The sequence below is a fragment of the Streptopelia decaocto genome (genome assembly GCF_964273445.1).
Source record: "Streptopelia decaocto genome assembly, chromosome: 3".
Lineage (NCBI taxonomy): Eukaryota > Metazoa > Chordata > Aves > Columbiformes > Columbidae > Streptopelia > Streptopelia decaocto.
In genome coordinates, this window is record NC_138656.1 from 115,871,008 (window position 1) to 115,884,420 (window position 13,413).

Sequence of the window (13,413 nt, forward strand, 5' to 3'; positions counted from 1 at the left end):
TGAACCAAAGAGCTGGAAGAGATGTTTTATTTATCACTATATGTGGAGAAAAAAACCCAAACCCACCTACTGGATTCCATTCATTCCCTGAAGTCATAGTTCTAGAGATAAAATTTTCTTGTGAGTACATATATAAATAAATCCTCAAATAGAACAAGCAGAGAATTTATAACTTTCTTAGAAAGCACAAAACACCAGGACAGTGGAACCAAAGGTCCGTGGCTGGCTGTCCCTTGCTGATGAGGACATTCTCGAAGCGATTAGTATAAGGCTGGTTGCATTTTGTGACATTTCAGCATCACAGAGATTGTTGCCTCTTCTCCAGGCACTTCTCAATGTCATCCAACACCTGGACAGCTGCTTTTGGAATCCGAGTCCCTGGACCAAACACGTTGGCAACGCCGGCTTCATACAGGAAGACGTAATCCTGTGCAGAGAGAAATTTAAGATTTGTAGTTACTCGTGCAACAGGAAATTAATAATTGATTAATAATTGGTGTATGCTCTATCCTGTACGCTGAGAAATGCAGCAAGTCCTCACGAGAGGCAGCATTAGAATCAGACTAACTGTTTAGAATCAGACTAACGTCAGAACTTTGGAAAATATTCAAAAGCCAACTGGGCATAAGCCTGACTAACCTAATTTAAATTCAATCTAACTTCTGTTTTTTAAAAACCTGCTTAAATTAAGGCTTGGACCAGAGGACTGCCAGTGGCCTCTTGCAATCTAAGTTACTCTAATTTTATGATTGCCCTGAAATTTTAAAAAGACCTAGGAAGCAGTTATGTAGTCTCTCTTCTATATAGCATATATTATACCTTTTCTAACCACAGGCTAGTAGCATCCCATTGAGACACTGGACAGAACACAATTTGTCTCTTGGAAAAATACAACCAGTTTTGTTTGTTTAATTTAAAAGTCCGTCATTCTTGAACACTTACCTAATGGGCTAGAAAAGGAAGTAACAGGAGATTTATAAGGAAAATCAATTTGAACCTCTAGACAGAAAGTGACCCTAAAGGTGATACAGCCAGGCACACCATGGATGGGCTAAGGGAAATGTTAAGACAAAGGCAGCGATCTGGCTGCAAAGGAATCCAGCCAACTGCTCCACAGTTTAGTCAGGCAGAGGGAATGAGAAGCAACATTGAGGCCTGACAATGTGGAACACGAGGAGAGGCTGAACAGTGAATTAGATGTGTAGTCTATAGGTGCCTGGACCCCCCATATGTCTTACTAATTGTGTCTCTCCCAAAATATTACTGCAAGTCATAAAGTCTCTTAAGACAGGAGCTCACCTTTATCAGTAATTTGCAAGGTACTTGTAATTGGAAACAACAGAGCAGAAAAAACATCTCCCTGAGGCGAGTCTTTTCATAACATAATATTCCACCCGAAAAACACGGAAAGTTAAGCCAGGACACGCTGAACAAAAAAACAGATCAATGAGACCTGACAGCACTTTGCGACCGTCCTGCAGATCCGTGCTGACCCTGGTGATTGTCCACAGTGGCCTTCAGCGCTGTAAATTGCCTCTGACGTTAACAGCGTATAGAAAATCGCTAAAAACAGCACAAACAGAAATAAAGCAGTCTCTTGGTCTTGATGGAAATGACGTGGACCCGTACCTGGGGGGGGATGACACCTCCACATATGACAAGAATGTCCGGCCGGCCAAGGGCGGTGAGCTCTTTGATGAGTTCAGGCACAAGAGTTTTATGACCTGCTGCGAGCGTGCTGACGCCAACGCAGTGCACGTCTGCATCCACCGCCTGCTGGGCCACCTCTCGCGGTGTCTGCATGGAAAGACGATTAAGTGACGAGTGACAGCCCCAGCCTGGCTGCTGAACGAGCATTAGAGGGAAAATTGCTGCATTTTAATTGCCTTTGTCACCGCTCAGTCATACCTGGAAGAGGGGACCTATGTCCACGTCGAAGCCAATGTCTGCAAATCCTGTAGCAATAACTTTAGCTCCTCTGTCATGGCCATCTTGACCCATCTTGGCGACGAGTATACGAGGCCTGCGCCCCTCACGGTCCGTGAACTTGTTAACTCTGATTGCAAACACATATTGTATCATCATCAGGCACTGAGATTCTTTACAAGTATTTCCACAAAAAGCACTGGCTACAAATGTAGCATAATTTCTGTACATGGCATCGAAAGACCTTCTCAGTCATAGTGCGTCTATGCAGTTTGCATATTATGTTAACGTTCAATTGTTTAATTTCTTGTATTTACTAGCCTCAATAATAAAACATTCTTTTATAAAGAAAACCACTTCACTACTTTTCTGCTTTCTAACACACAAAATACCGAATTCTCTGAGGGTTTAATGAGCTGAATTACAACTAAAACACAAATTTTAGATTTTAAGAATAATTATGACCAATTATTTCAAAAGTATTTGCATGACACACAGGCTACAAAGGTGTGTCCTGGACATCATGCTGGGCATCATCATTCAACTGGGCACAAATCTGTGCAGGAAAGCATCACTGTATCCCCCGTTCTGTGTGCTCATTCCGGTGCTTCCCTTCTGGTTAGTGGCAGATTTCTGTTTTATGAAAAAGTGACTTTGTAACCACAGCCTCAGAGATTAACCTTTTCTTTTACTGCTCATTATCCATGTGCCGCTAGTATCTGTCTTTTGAGTGGGACAGTAAGACTGTCAGTTCTCAGAAATATAAGTTGTGTCTTTTTTTAATCTATTTTTTTTTAATATTTTACTGTTCTGAGCATTCTGTCAATGATGGACTAGTATGGATTTGGTGCACCTTGAAACGATATGCTGACCTGGCCGGGATGATCACTGTATGAGTGGCTTAGTTTGGGGAGAAGAATGACTCTAGATAAAGCAGTTATCAGCACAGATGATTCTGGAACAGGAATATGCATTGTCTAAGAGGGTAAAAAATAAGAACTTGGAGAGTTTACATAGGAATTATGTCAAGAGCGCTGGAAGAATCAGACTGACAAAGCTGCTGCTTGAGGATGGAGAGGAGCTGGGCCTGACTTCTCTGTTCCCAAGGACTGCTGAGCATATCAATGAAGTAGGTATCTAAATTGATTTGTGATATATTTAAATCCTTTTCTCTGTATTGTTTTCTATTTCCATATTCTTGTTTTCCTACTTCCCCACCCACAGGCTCCCTCCCAACAATGAGCAGCTTTGGGTGCTCCGAGCCTGCCAGGATAAAACCACCTGAGTCACTGCAACCCCAGGCTTGGTTTAAGTGTGTGAAATCACACTTTTGAAAGCCTGTGCAAAGGTGACATGTAGTAAATCCAGTTTTGTTACCATGGTTACTAACTGGTACATATGACCTTGGACATAAAGGCAGATATGTAAAAAAAGGAGCTACATCTAGATTTTCAAGGAATCAATTTCATGTAAATGCAAAATTACAAATACTTAAAATGAATATACTGGCCCAGGTTGGCCAGAGAGGTGGTGGATGCCCCATCCCTGGAGACATCCCAGGCCAGGCTGGACGGGGCTCTGAGCAACCTGATCTGGTGAAGATGTCCCTGCTCATGGCAGGAGTTGGATTGAATGAGCTTTGAAGGTCCCTTCAACCCAAACCATTCTATGATACTAAAATAGATATTTAAAATAAAAAATGATGGTGACATTCCCCCAGCACATCTACTTTCAAGTCAGGCTAAACATCACCATCATGAAGCCATCAAGTTATTCCCTTTTAAGAGGTCCTGTAACTCTTTAATGTGTAACCCCCAACACAGCAGGGACTTATGAGCATCGATCCATTTTACGTCACCACCCACTACAGCAATTCAGTCCCTTGGCCCGGGAGGACAGCACAGAGGCAGAAGCTGACAAAAGGCACAAATGGGCACTGTTTTCACACATACTACCAGCTTCTGAAGTTTTCTCCCTCGTGGTATGAGTAAGTAACACCCATAGACTGGAGATTGTGTGTGGATTTTAGCCTCACTATTTTAGGAGCAGTAAGAATTAAATTGCAGGGCCATCTTACTGGCAGAGCAAACCAGGCTTTGCAAATACAAACTACTGGAAATATTTGTAGAGTATTACAGAGTATTCAAAAGAAGCAATGCAATGTATGGGGACTGCAGGCAATGTTTCTAAGCTTCTTAATCCTACAGCTGCCTCGTCTATTTGAACAAAAATCCTCAGATCATAACATCACCTCAGTGGATTTTGTTTGCAAGCAAATACAAGTTCAATTAAATTTTGACTATTCCCTTATTGCACTTATTTCTCCTCATTCTGGTTACTTGCTTACAGGCATGTGAATGACTGTGTATGTTTGGTTTTTTTTTCATTCTGGGGATTGTCATCTGCTTTTATTCGTTTTCTTCCTCAGCACTCTAAGAAGTTCATATCTGGATTCATGAGGGTCATGGCCTAGAAAAACAGCTAACGCAAAGTAATATGAAATTTATAGTATCTGTATGGCTATGTGTGATGTGGCTTAGTCAGATACTTTCTTTGTATCAGGCTATGAAGATGCTGAGAGGTCTGGAGCATCTTTCTGAGGAGGAGAGACTGAGAGAGCTGGGTCTGTTCAGTCTGGAAAAGAGAAGCTGAGAGGGGATCTCATCAGTGTTTATAAATATCTCAAAGTGGGTGTCAAGAGGATGGACCAGACTCTGTTCAGTGGTGCCCAGTGACAGGATGAGGGGCAATGGGCACAGACTGAAGCACAGGACGATCCATCTGAATATGAGGAGAAACTGGTCATTGGGGTTTGGGGAATGCTTTTTTAGGGCACAGCATGTCTAATGGATTCAATGTGAGGCTGCTATTCTCACCTATTGATGGCATGAAGAATTTCATCACTCTCTCCAAACTCCTGGCGATAAGCTCCGCTCACCATTCGGTCACTGGCCTTATGCTCCCCAAACACCTTCTTCATGGCATCTGTTATTTCTCCAACGGTGCACCTAAGGTACAGAAACCAAACAGTAATGCTATCAGGAGGCTTATATGAAAACAGAAATCACTGTCACTGGCCCAACTATTTGTCTTGCCGCACGACAAATTCAATTACACTTGTTTCCCCTTTGGTGCTACGACTCTGAACGTCTGACTCACCCCAGTGTCATCCGCTAGCAGAACACGCCAGAGTATTTTTAAGAAAATCCTGTTTTGCTGATGTGAGAAGAGATTTTACAACCAAGGAAGCAATAGGAACCACTGCATGGCAAAATATTTAAAGAAATTAAATCAGGTTTTCTCAGCTGGGAATGTTTTTGGGCTCAGACTGCAAGATCTTGCATTTGTACTCATACTAAAACTCAAAATATAAAGCAGGAGAAAAAGAATGGAAGAACATAAAGAAAGGACTGAAGCTCAACTTTTTAATTGGAATTTGTTTGCCTTTCCTTTGATGCTTATATTTTAGTATTTATTCTTCTTCTTCTCCACTCCTGATATAGCTCCTTATACACTGAGATGCAGAAGAATCTGGGAATTCCATTGACATGCAAATCACCAGCTTTGTTTGCTGCTGGAGACACTGTGCAAGTTAGAAATAATGCACATTTTACTGCTGTAGCACAAGAGCTAGAAGCAAACTAGGCTGTTCTGTCTTCTTGTGCAAACATCAGAAGTAACAGCTTCTGTCCCAAAGCATCTGAAATTCTCATGCTTAATGGATCCCACCTTTCTGCATAAAATCTATAATGCAGACTGTACCAAGAAAGACAAGAGCAGTTCAGCTGGAAGCTCCATCACAGCAACCTTCTTATTTCTGGTGTAAAATTAACATGGTGTCAGTGCTGTGCAACAATTTTGAAGTTGATCTACTCAGCTCCTGATGAAATAATTAATAAAAAATATTTTGATGAATATTTTGAGTTTATACTTAAATAAGAATAAAGAATTTGTGTATACTAAGAAATGAAAACAACTTGCTGCAAACTTTGCCAAAGTGAAAGAAAGAAAAATACTACTCTTATTAAACACTTTAAAATTATGCTTACAAATAGAGACCAAACCCCATCCATTCAGCTACTGCTAGGCACATTTCAAACCCCTGGAATTCACATTTTCACCTGTCATATTGCATTTAACTATGAACTACTCTGAGGCAAAATTAGGTTAAGTGTCCTCTAAAGCTTTTATATATAGAATGCTCAAAGGATGTTTGGACAAGATGCAACGTCTTGTCCATGTGCTTTTAGAAGGCGATGGCCAAATGAACTGTACTCAGTTTTCCTTCTGTGTTTCAGTACTCTTATGATTCCCACTGTGTGCAACCTGCCACGCATCCAATGGAGCAGAAGATGGATTTCTGCTGGATTAACTGAAACCTTCAGTAAATTTCAGAGAGGTATTTTACTTCCTGAGACCCCCCCAGCTGTTTTGCTCCTTTACTAGCTCATGTCTTTTTATTCTCAGCAAACTTAACCATACGGAAACTGGAACTATGCTGACATAAAATGGCAGAAATCCCATCCTGAACATATAGCCACGATCTGTCTAATGCACGTCTCTTATCTCTAGGTATCACTCTTCTACAGTACCATGCCAAAACACACATTTTTAACTCATGTTATTGGCACAGTCTTGGCTACTTTTTGGTCATCTCCCCTCCCCCTGTTTTTAAAGTTCTCTGCTTTTATTCGTTTTCTTCCTCAGCACTCTAAGTTCATATCTGGATTCATGAGGGTCATGGTCTAGAAAAACAGCTAACGCAAAGTAATATGAAATTTATAGTATCTGTATGGCTATGTGTGATGTGGCTTAGTCAGATACTTTCTTTGTATCAGGCTATGAAGATGCTGAGGGGTCTGGAGCATCTTTCTGAGGAGGACAGACTGAGAGAGCTGGATCTGTTCAGTCTGGAGAAGAGAAGCTGAGAGGGGATCTCATTAATGTTTATAAATCTCTCAAGGTGGGTGTCAAGAGGATGGACCAGACTCTGTTCAGTGGTGCCCAGTGACAGGATGAGGGGCAACGGGCACAGACTGAAGCACAGGAGGTTCCATCTGAATATGAGGAGAAACTTCTTTCCTTTGAGGTGCCAGAGCCCTGGAACAGGCTGCCCAGAGAGGCTGTGGAGTCTCCTTCTCTGGAGACATTCAAACCCACCTGGACACATTCCTGTGTGATCTGCTCTGGTGACCCTGCGTTAGCAGGTGGGTTGGGCTGGATGATCTCCAGAGGTCCCTTCCAACCCCAACCACTCTGTGGTTCTGTATTGATTAGTAATGATTTAGAAAGCATTAGATATAAAAGAAACTGTCCAGGATTGCATCAGAAGCCATTGACAGCACTATGCAATACGCTTCATTTTTACAGCGCCTGTAGGATTTCAGAAAGCTTAGCAAGCACTACCTGAGTTACAACAGTTCTCAGACATTATTCACTGTTATAATCAGTTTTTGTTTCTCTACATCATCTTATTAATATCACTGCTGAGACTACTAAGAAAAAATTGAAAAGTAAACTATATAAGCGCTAAACTAAGTGACTTTCCCAAGGTTACAAAGCAAGTTTGCAGCAAACATAAAAATAGTATCTATGAATACTGACTCCCCCTCAGAGTGCCAGACATCACAGATTGCAGCCTGATGTAGATACGTCCCACACATAACATTGACGACTTACTCCTGTGTAAACACTGGCAGTCTGGTGAAGGCTCACAGTGGTATAACACTCGTCTTTTCTTCTACAGAAAACGGTAAATTTAGATACATCTCCCCTTTCTCTTTTGCAAAAGCAGCATCTGCGTATAACCAGTTTTAAATCAAAGTGCACAATACATTTCAATTTTGCTTGCCTGTTCTTATTATGCAGAAGAGTGAATTAAAGTTGTGTATAACAAGAGAAAAATAAATGGCTTGGACTATCCATTTTATTGAATTATAATCTGGTGGCTGGGATTAAGTTTTTTTATGTACTGAACAAAAAACAAAATATGTTTATTTCTTCTTTAAATACTTAAATACTGCTTCTGAAACCCCCGTAAAATATTCTGAAAATTCTGCCCCAAGTCTCTGCAACCCTTTAAAGTTCCTAAGTAATAATAGGAGTTTTGCTTTTAAACTATTCATGAATGTTTTCGTACTATTTATCAATAAAACCTTTTTTTAGAAAAAGAAATCTCTGCTTAGTTCTTAGTCCCACTGCATCTGTTGGTACCTTCTATGCATCCACAGTGGAACAGCTCTGGCTGGAGCCAGGAATACAGGCTCTTTTCTTAACAGGAGAGGAAAAGGGTATTGTTAATAACAATTACACTTTTATCAGTTAGCTGTAACATCAGACAAGTTCTTTACAATCTGGATGCACAGAAATTCTCCCATTTCTGTTTATCTTTACAGCAAATTTTGGTTTTGAGACAACCACTTTCATTTGACTATTATAAAACTTAAGTAGCATAAGCAGCAATTCTTATTATTCATTTACAGTTTTCTCAATGCATGCTGATAAAAACCTACTAGACAATTATGTAAATTGACAGAAGTAACTTTGTCTTTATTATATAAATTTGTGTTTCCTTCATATGACTCATTCACATTTGCCTTGTGTGGAACTGTGTGTTATCATATCACCCTTTGTTTCCTTTGTTTACCTGTTAACAGGTAATTTACAACCCAATCTGTGGTTTTCAGTAAACTTAACATTTTGAAGTGGGGCCCAAAAGATCACCATATTCTCTGTTTTGTGTCCTATCAGTCCAAAGCACTTACAACGTATCTAGTGGTAAAGGCAGCATGTTTGTATGTAAACTCTAGTCTGCATCTTATGAACTTCTGCCATGCTCGGAATTACTGTTGACCAACTGTGCTACACCAGAGCCATCAACAGCTCAGAGCTTCCTCAAAAGCAGGTGATTTTCAAACAAGAGGAGCCTGGCTCTTGGCTGAGCTTTTGGACAATTCAGCAAGGTCAGTGGGATAAAAAACAACCACAACTGTGATGGCCAGAGAGGATCTTGTTCAATTCAGCGTGTCCTATTGGGCACAGGATCTATCTCCTGTAGTGATTTGTGACTCTCTCCCAGGGAGTCACAACCAGCTGTAGAAGTGACGCTGCACAAATACGAATCTGAAGAAAGAAAGTCAGTGACCATGTGCCTGTCAGGACTGTCACCTTCTGTCTGTTCAGTCTCATATGACTGTCGCTGCTCCTGTGCGTCTCACCAGTAATAAGAGGTAGTGCTGTGTCATCAGGTGACAAAGTACCACGAGGACACAGGCTGGGCAGGCAAGGAAGCAGCACTGTGTGCTACGTTGCACTGCATGCCTTCCTTTTCCATCAGTGATAGCTGGCATAGCAAGAACTGCAAGTCTGGAGAGGGACAGAAAAACAGCACTGCGGATGGGGGAGATGAGACAGAATTTAGCCTAAGAGCACCAGGGAAGTGATTGTCCCCCTGGACTGGGCACTGGTGAGGCCAAACCTCAAATCCTGGCGTCATTTTTGGGCCCCTCAGACAAGAAAGACCTTGAGGTGCTGGAGCGAGTTCAGAGAAGGGAAAAGAGCTGGGGAACAGGCTGGAGCACAAGTGTGATGGGAGCGGCTGAGGGACCTGGGGGGTTCAGCTGGAGAACAGGAGCTGAGGGAAGACCTTCTGATCTCTGAACTGCCTGAAAGGAGGGTGGTGCATGGAATGTGTTGGTCTCTTTTCCCAAGTTACAAGTGACAGGACGAGAGGAAAGCTGCGCCTCAAGTTGCACTTCAAACAAAGGGTTGTGAAGCAGTGGAACAGGCTGCCCAGGGCAGTGGTGGAGTCACCATCCCTGGAGGTGTTTAAAAGACATGTAGATAAGACATGGTTTAGTGCCAGTGTTAAGTTGTGGTTGGACTTGATGATCTTGAGGGTCTCTTCCAACCTAAATCATTTTATGATTCTATAATCTGCGTAACTACACCCATTTTCCTGTAACGTGGCTTCTTAGGAGACATGAGGCACAGAAGGGAAGCAGTGCTGCTCCCATTCCCTGTCACCTCTGGCCTGCCTTATTACTTCACTTACAAGAACAAAATTTCATTTCTACTTGTGTTTGTCAGCACTGAAATCTCCATATTAGCCCATGGAGTCTTTTCCATAGTTCAATCCTGAAAACTCTGTGCTACTCCTTCTATTTCAGTTGAATCACTTGTCTTAATGATCAAAACCCACATTTTCCATTCAGTAGGAGGCAGGGATCTGCCAGTAACATGCTGGTGATAGTGGCCTACTTGTCTACTACTTGTCAAGGATGAACGTGCTCACTTGAAAATCTTTAAAATCTTTCCCCATGTTGCTCCCCGTAAATGTTCACAGAGATCACAGCCCTCCTTCAAACACTCTTTATCAGATGCCATGACAACTTCTTTCTGTGGTCACGTTTGTAGCTTACCAAGTGGATCTGCAGTTTATTAATGCTTTTACAAATAATGAAAACAAGGTCATGAAGGAGAGAAACTAGCAGCTAACTGGTCAGTTTTGGTACAGAAGATGTGAATCCCTGTAAATCCAGCGCTACCCTCCTGTGACCTTTTACAAGCTGTAGACATGCTGCAGGAGAATGGTGACAAGCTCTCCATGAAATAAAATGTATCCAAAATACGTCTGTTAAGTGTTCAAGGAAAGGGAACAAAGGAAGTTGAGACATCACAGTAAAAATGGGACAGTGTCCCAATAAGAAGTGGATTTAGTTTGCTCATTTCTGGGACATTTAATTAATTAAGAAACAGGCAGATATGATCTATTCTGGAGACTGACGCTTACTTTAAAGCAGGAAATGAAAGCCATCATAAAAGCACCTTAGGTGAAAAAAGTAAATGTTCCCCTGGACTCTAAAGGATTCCTCATTGCTCTAATCAAGAGCATCTTGTACATCTTAGCCTGGCTAAGTAAACTTCCCCTTCAATCAAAAACTGTTTTCACACCAACCCGTGGTGCAAGGAAGGCTGAAGCAACAGACCATGATAAGACTGTCAATATCCATTTTCACATCTCAGATACTTCTTAAGCTCCCTGACCTATGAAGCTGCAGGGTGGCTGAGAAACCTACTTACGCCTTGAAAATGGTAAAAGTCTGAGTTGTAAACAACACAATGTGTGTGAAAAACATTATTTCAGATGAGATTCCTTGTATCTGTATTGTTCTTTATAAGAAATTAAAGCACGGCCTTAAGGGACTATAAAATGTAAGTCTATTTTACAATGCCAAACTGCAGACATCTTTTAATACCACCTCTGAAGAAAAACCCAAAACATCTTGAGACACCAACCTCACTGACACCATAGCCAAGAACACCTGAAAGGTGAAAATGAACCCATTTTTAAACAGCAGTTGGATATTCACTCCCACCCCCAATACCTTGAACGTGCTGCTTCCACTGCAAGTGCGAGTAAGTTGCCTTCCCCGGTAGCAGCACATTGTGTTAGAGCTGCGAGACATCGCTGGGCTGCTGCTTGATCCCGAGTGGCCTTCACCTGAAGCGGAGGAGAAAAAAACAACAAATTAAAACAAACTACAAGGTGAACTGGGAAGCCAAGTGTGTAAAACTTTCTGATTTCAAATATTAATTCTGTAGGCACTGAATTGTCACTTGTGAATATATGCCATACGTTTCAAAAAGATTAGAAGTAAAAAGGTGTGTCAGACCTTCAAATGTGTACAAGTCCATAAAATAACTCTAAAACCATTTAATCTACATTTCTACTAATTATGAAAATGGATGTTGGTTTCTGGTTCCATAAGCCTGTCTCTTGACAGCACTTGACAAGCTGCAGCAAATAGTCCAAGTGATTAAGTAAAGTTACATACTTATAGAGGAAAACATTACATAGCTATTCTCTATCTTATTTTCAGAAAATGTAAAGTTCTCAGTTTTGAAAAGTCAGACATATTCACAAGACTATCTGAAAAACAATGAATAAAACCAAACGAATGTAACAAAAACATTTTTCTTTGTATTCTAATACTGTGTTTCTTGGGATTTTCCATCAGCTGGAGCTGAACAGAAATCTGGCTTCTCCACTAAAGGCTAGAACGGATTCTCACGAATTTGAGGGTCAAGCTTCTGGCAAGCCACCTTTACTCAAGTTCTATCTGCAAATACAAGAACTTTCATTTTTAAGAAGTTAGTTCCCACCTTATTAATCTTCTCGATCTGCTTGCTACGGACTGAAGTATTATCAATAGCCAGAACTTCGACTGTCTCCTCTTTTTCTAGTTGATGCTTGTTTACTCCAACAATTACTTCTGACCCTATTTCCAGTGGAAACACCAGAAACTCAGAATACATTTGCAAACTACTGTGAAAAGACACAATATTAATAGGACAAGAAATTTCTGAGCATTATAATGCAGTGCTTTGCTTTGTAACTGTACAAATTTCAAATACTTGAATATTGTGTTTATAGGAAAGACTTAAGTCTGTATTTTCCATATTTTATGATGAGAGATGATTCGAATCATGAACATTCAACTCAGTGAATACTGGGCCAGAAAAAAAGATTTGAAATAGGACAATATTTATCTTACAAACTGATTTAGCCATGACTCACTAATATACATCAGCTATCTTTCTCTTTTTAAGTTTGCTTAACTTAATCTTATGGAATTAAGCAGAAGTGCTGGTCTTCTGCACTGCTCTGCATTTCCTTTTTTTATTTACCAGATAAATAAGGAAGTGAAGTTCCTACCTAAAACTAGTCCATGTGAATAAAGATTAATTCATTGTGTTGGAAAACTGTACTTTAGCTTTCAACCAGTATGGACTTAACAACCCTTTTTATTTGCAGTGCCTGATAACATTGCTGTGAAGCAATGTGAAGTAATTAACTTTAGGAGAGAAAACACACAACTTTATTGATTATTCTTTATTCGTCTTAATTAAAGACCCGCTTCGAATTTTATCCTCCAAAAAAAGAGTTCATATAATTTCTTTGATGTTTGAATTATCCTTAGTTTCTGTTATTGGAATGCACAAACCAAACATTGGAACAGAGATACAAGCAGACATAAACACATCTCTACATATACTTACTATATGTGTTCATATGTACACATATATGTGACAAAGAGCTGTATCATCCTCTAATCTGAGAGGACTGCTTTTTTTTTCTGGTCTTCAGGAAAAATGGGCAGTTCTGAAGCAAAACGAGGAATTTGGCCAGATCATTCAGTATTGCTGCCTGCAGGCAGTCATTTTAAATTCAGGAGCCACAGTTTTAAGATATTGCTCAGAAATCAAGCAACTAACTATTGTAGACACAAAATACTCCTTTAAAATAGTGTTTCTAGTGGCTTTGTCTAATCTAGTCTGAAATATGTCAAGGAAGAGTGTTTTCATACTGGTACTGTACTTCACACATCCTGCGAAGCTTTCACTGACATTCAACTAAAATATTACCGTTTTATCACTATCTGCCTCTCCTAAAGTAAGAAGAAAAAAGAAACAAAGAAAATGCCT

General features: G+C 40.5%; 1 protein-coding gene across 3 annotated transcripts in view; it reads right to left on the reverse strand.

Moving 5' to 3' along the window:
* The window catches only part of MMUT (methylmalonyl-CoA mutase), a 24,487-nt gene continuing 11,074 nt past the window's right edge, over nt 1–13,413 (reverse strand). For all 3 annotated transcript variants that reach the window (XM_082048842.1, XM_082048843.1, XM_082048844.1), the window contains exons 8-13: nt 12,091–12,206; nt 11,313–11,428; nt 4,803–4,934; nt 1,909–2,056; nt 1,630–1,797; nt 1–427 (exon numbers count right to left, since the gene is read on the reverse strand). In XM_082048842.1, the coding sequence (XP_081904968.1) occupies nt 299–427; nt 1,630–1,797; nt 1,909–2,056; nt 4,803–4,934; nt 11,313–11,428; nt 12,091–12,206 (809 nt within the window). In that variant the 3' untranslated portion in view covers nt 1–298. The remainder of the gene's footprint in view (nt 428–1,629; nt 1,798–1,908; nt 2,057–4,802; nt 4,935–11,312; nt 11,429–12,090; nt 12,207–13,413) is intronic.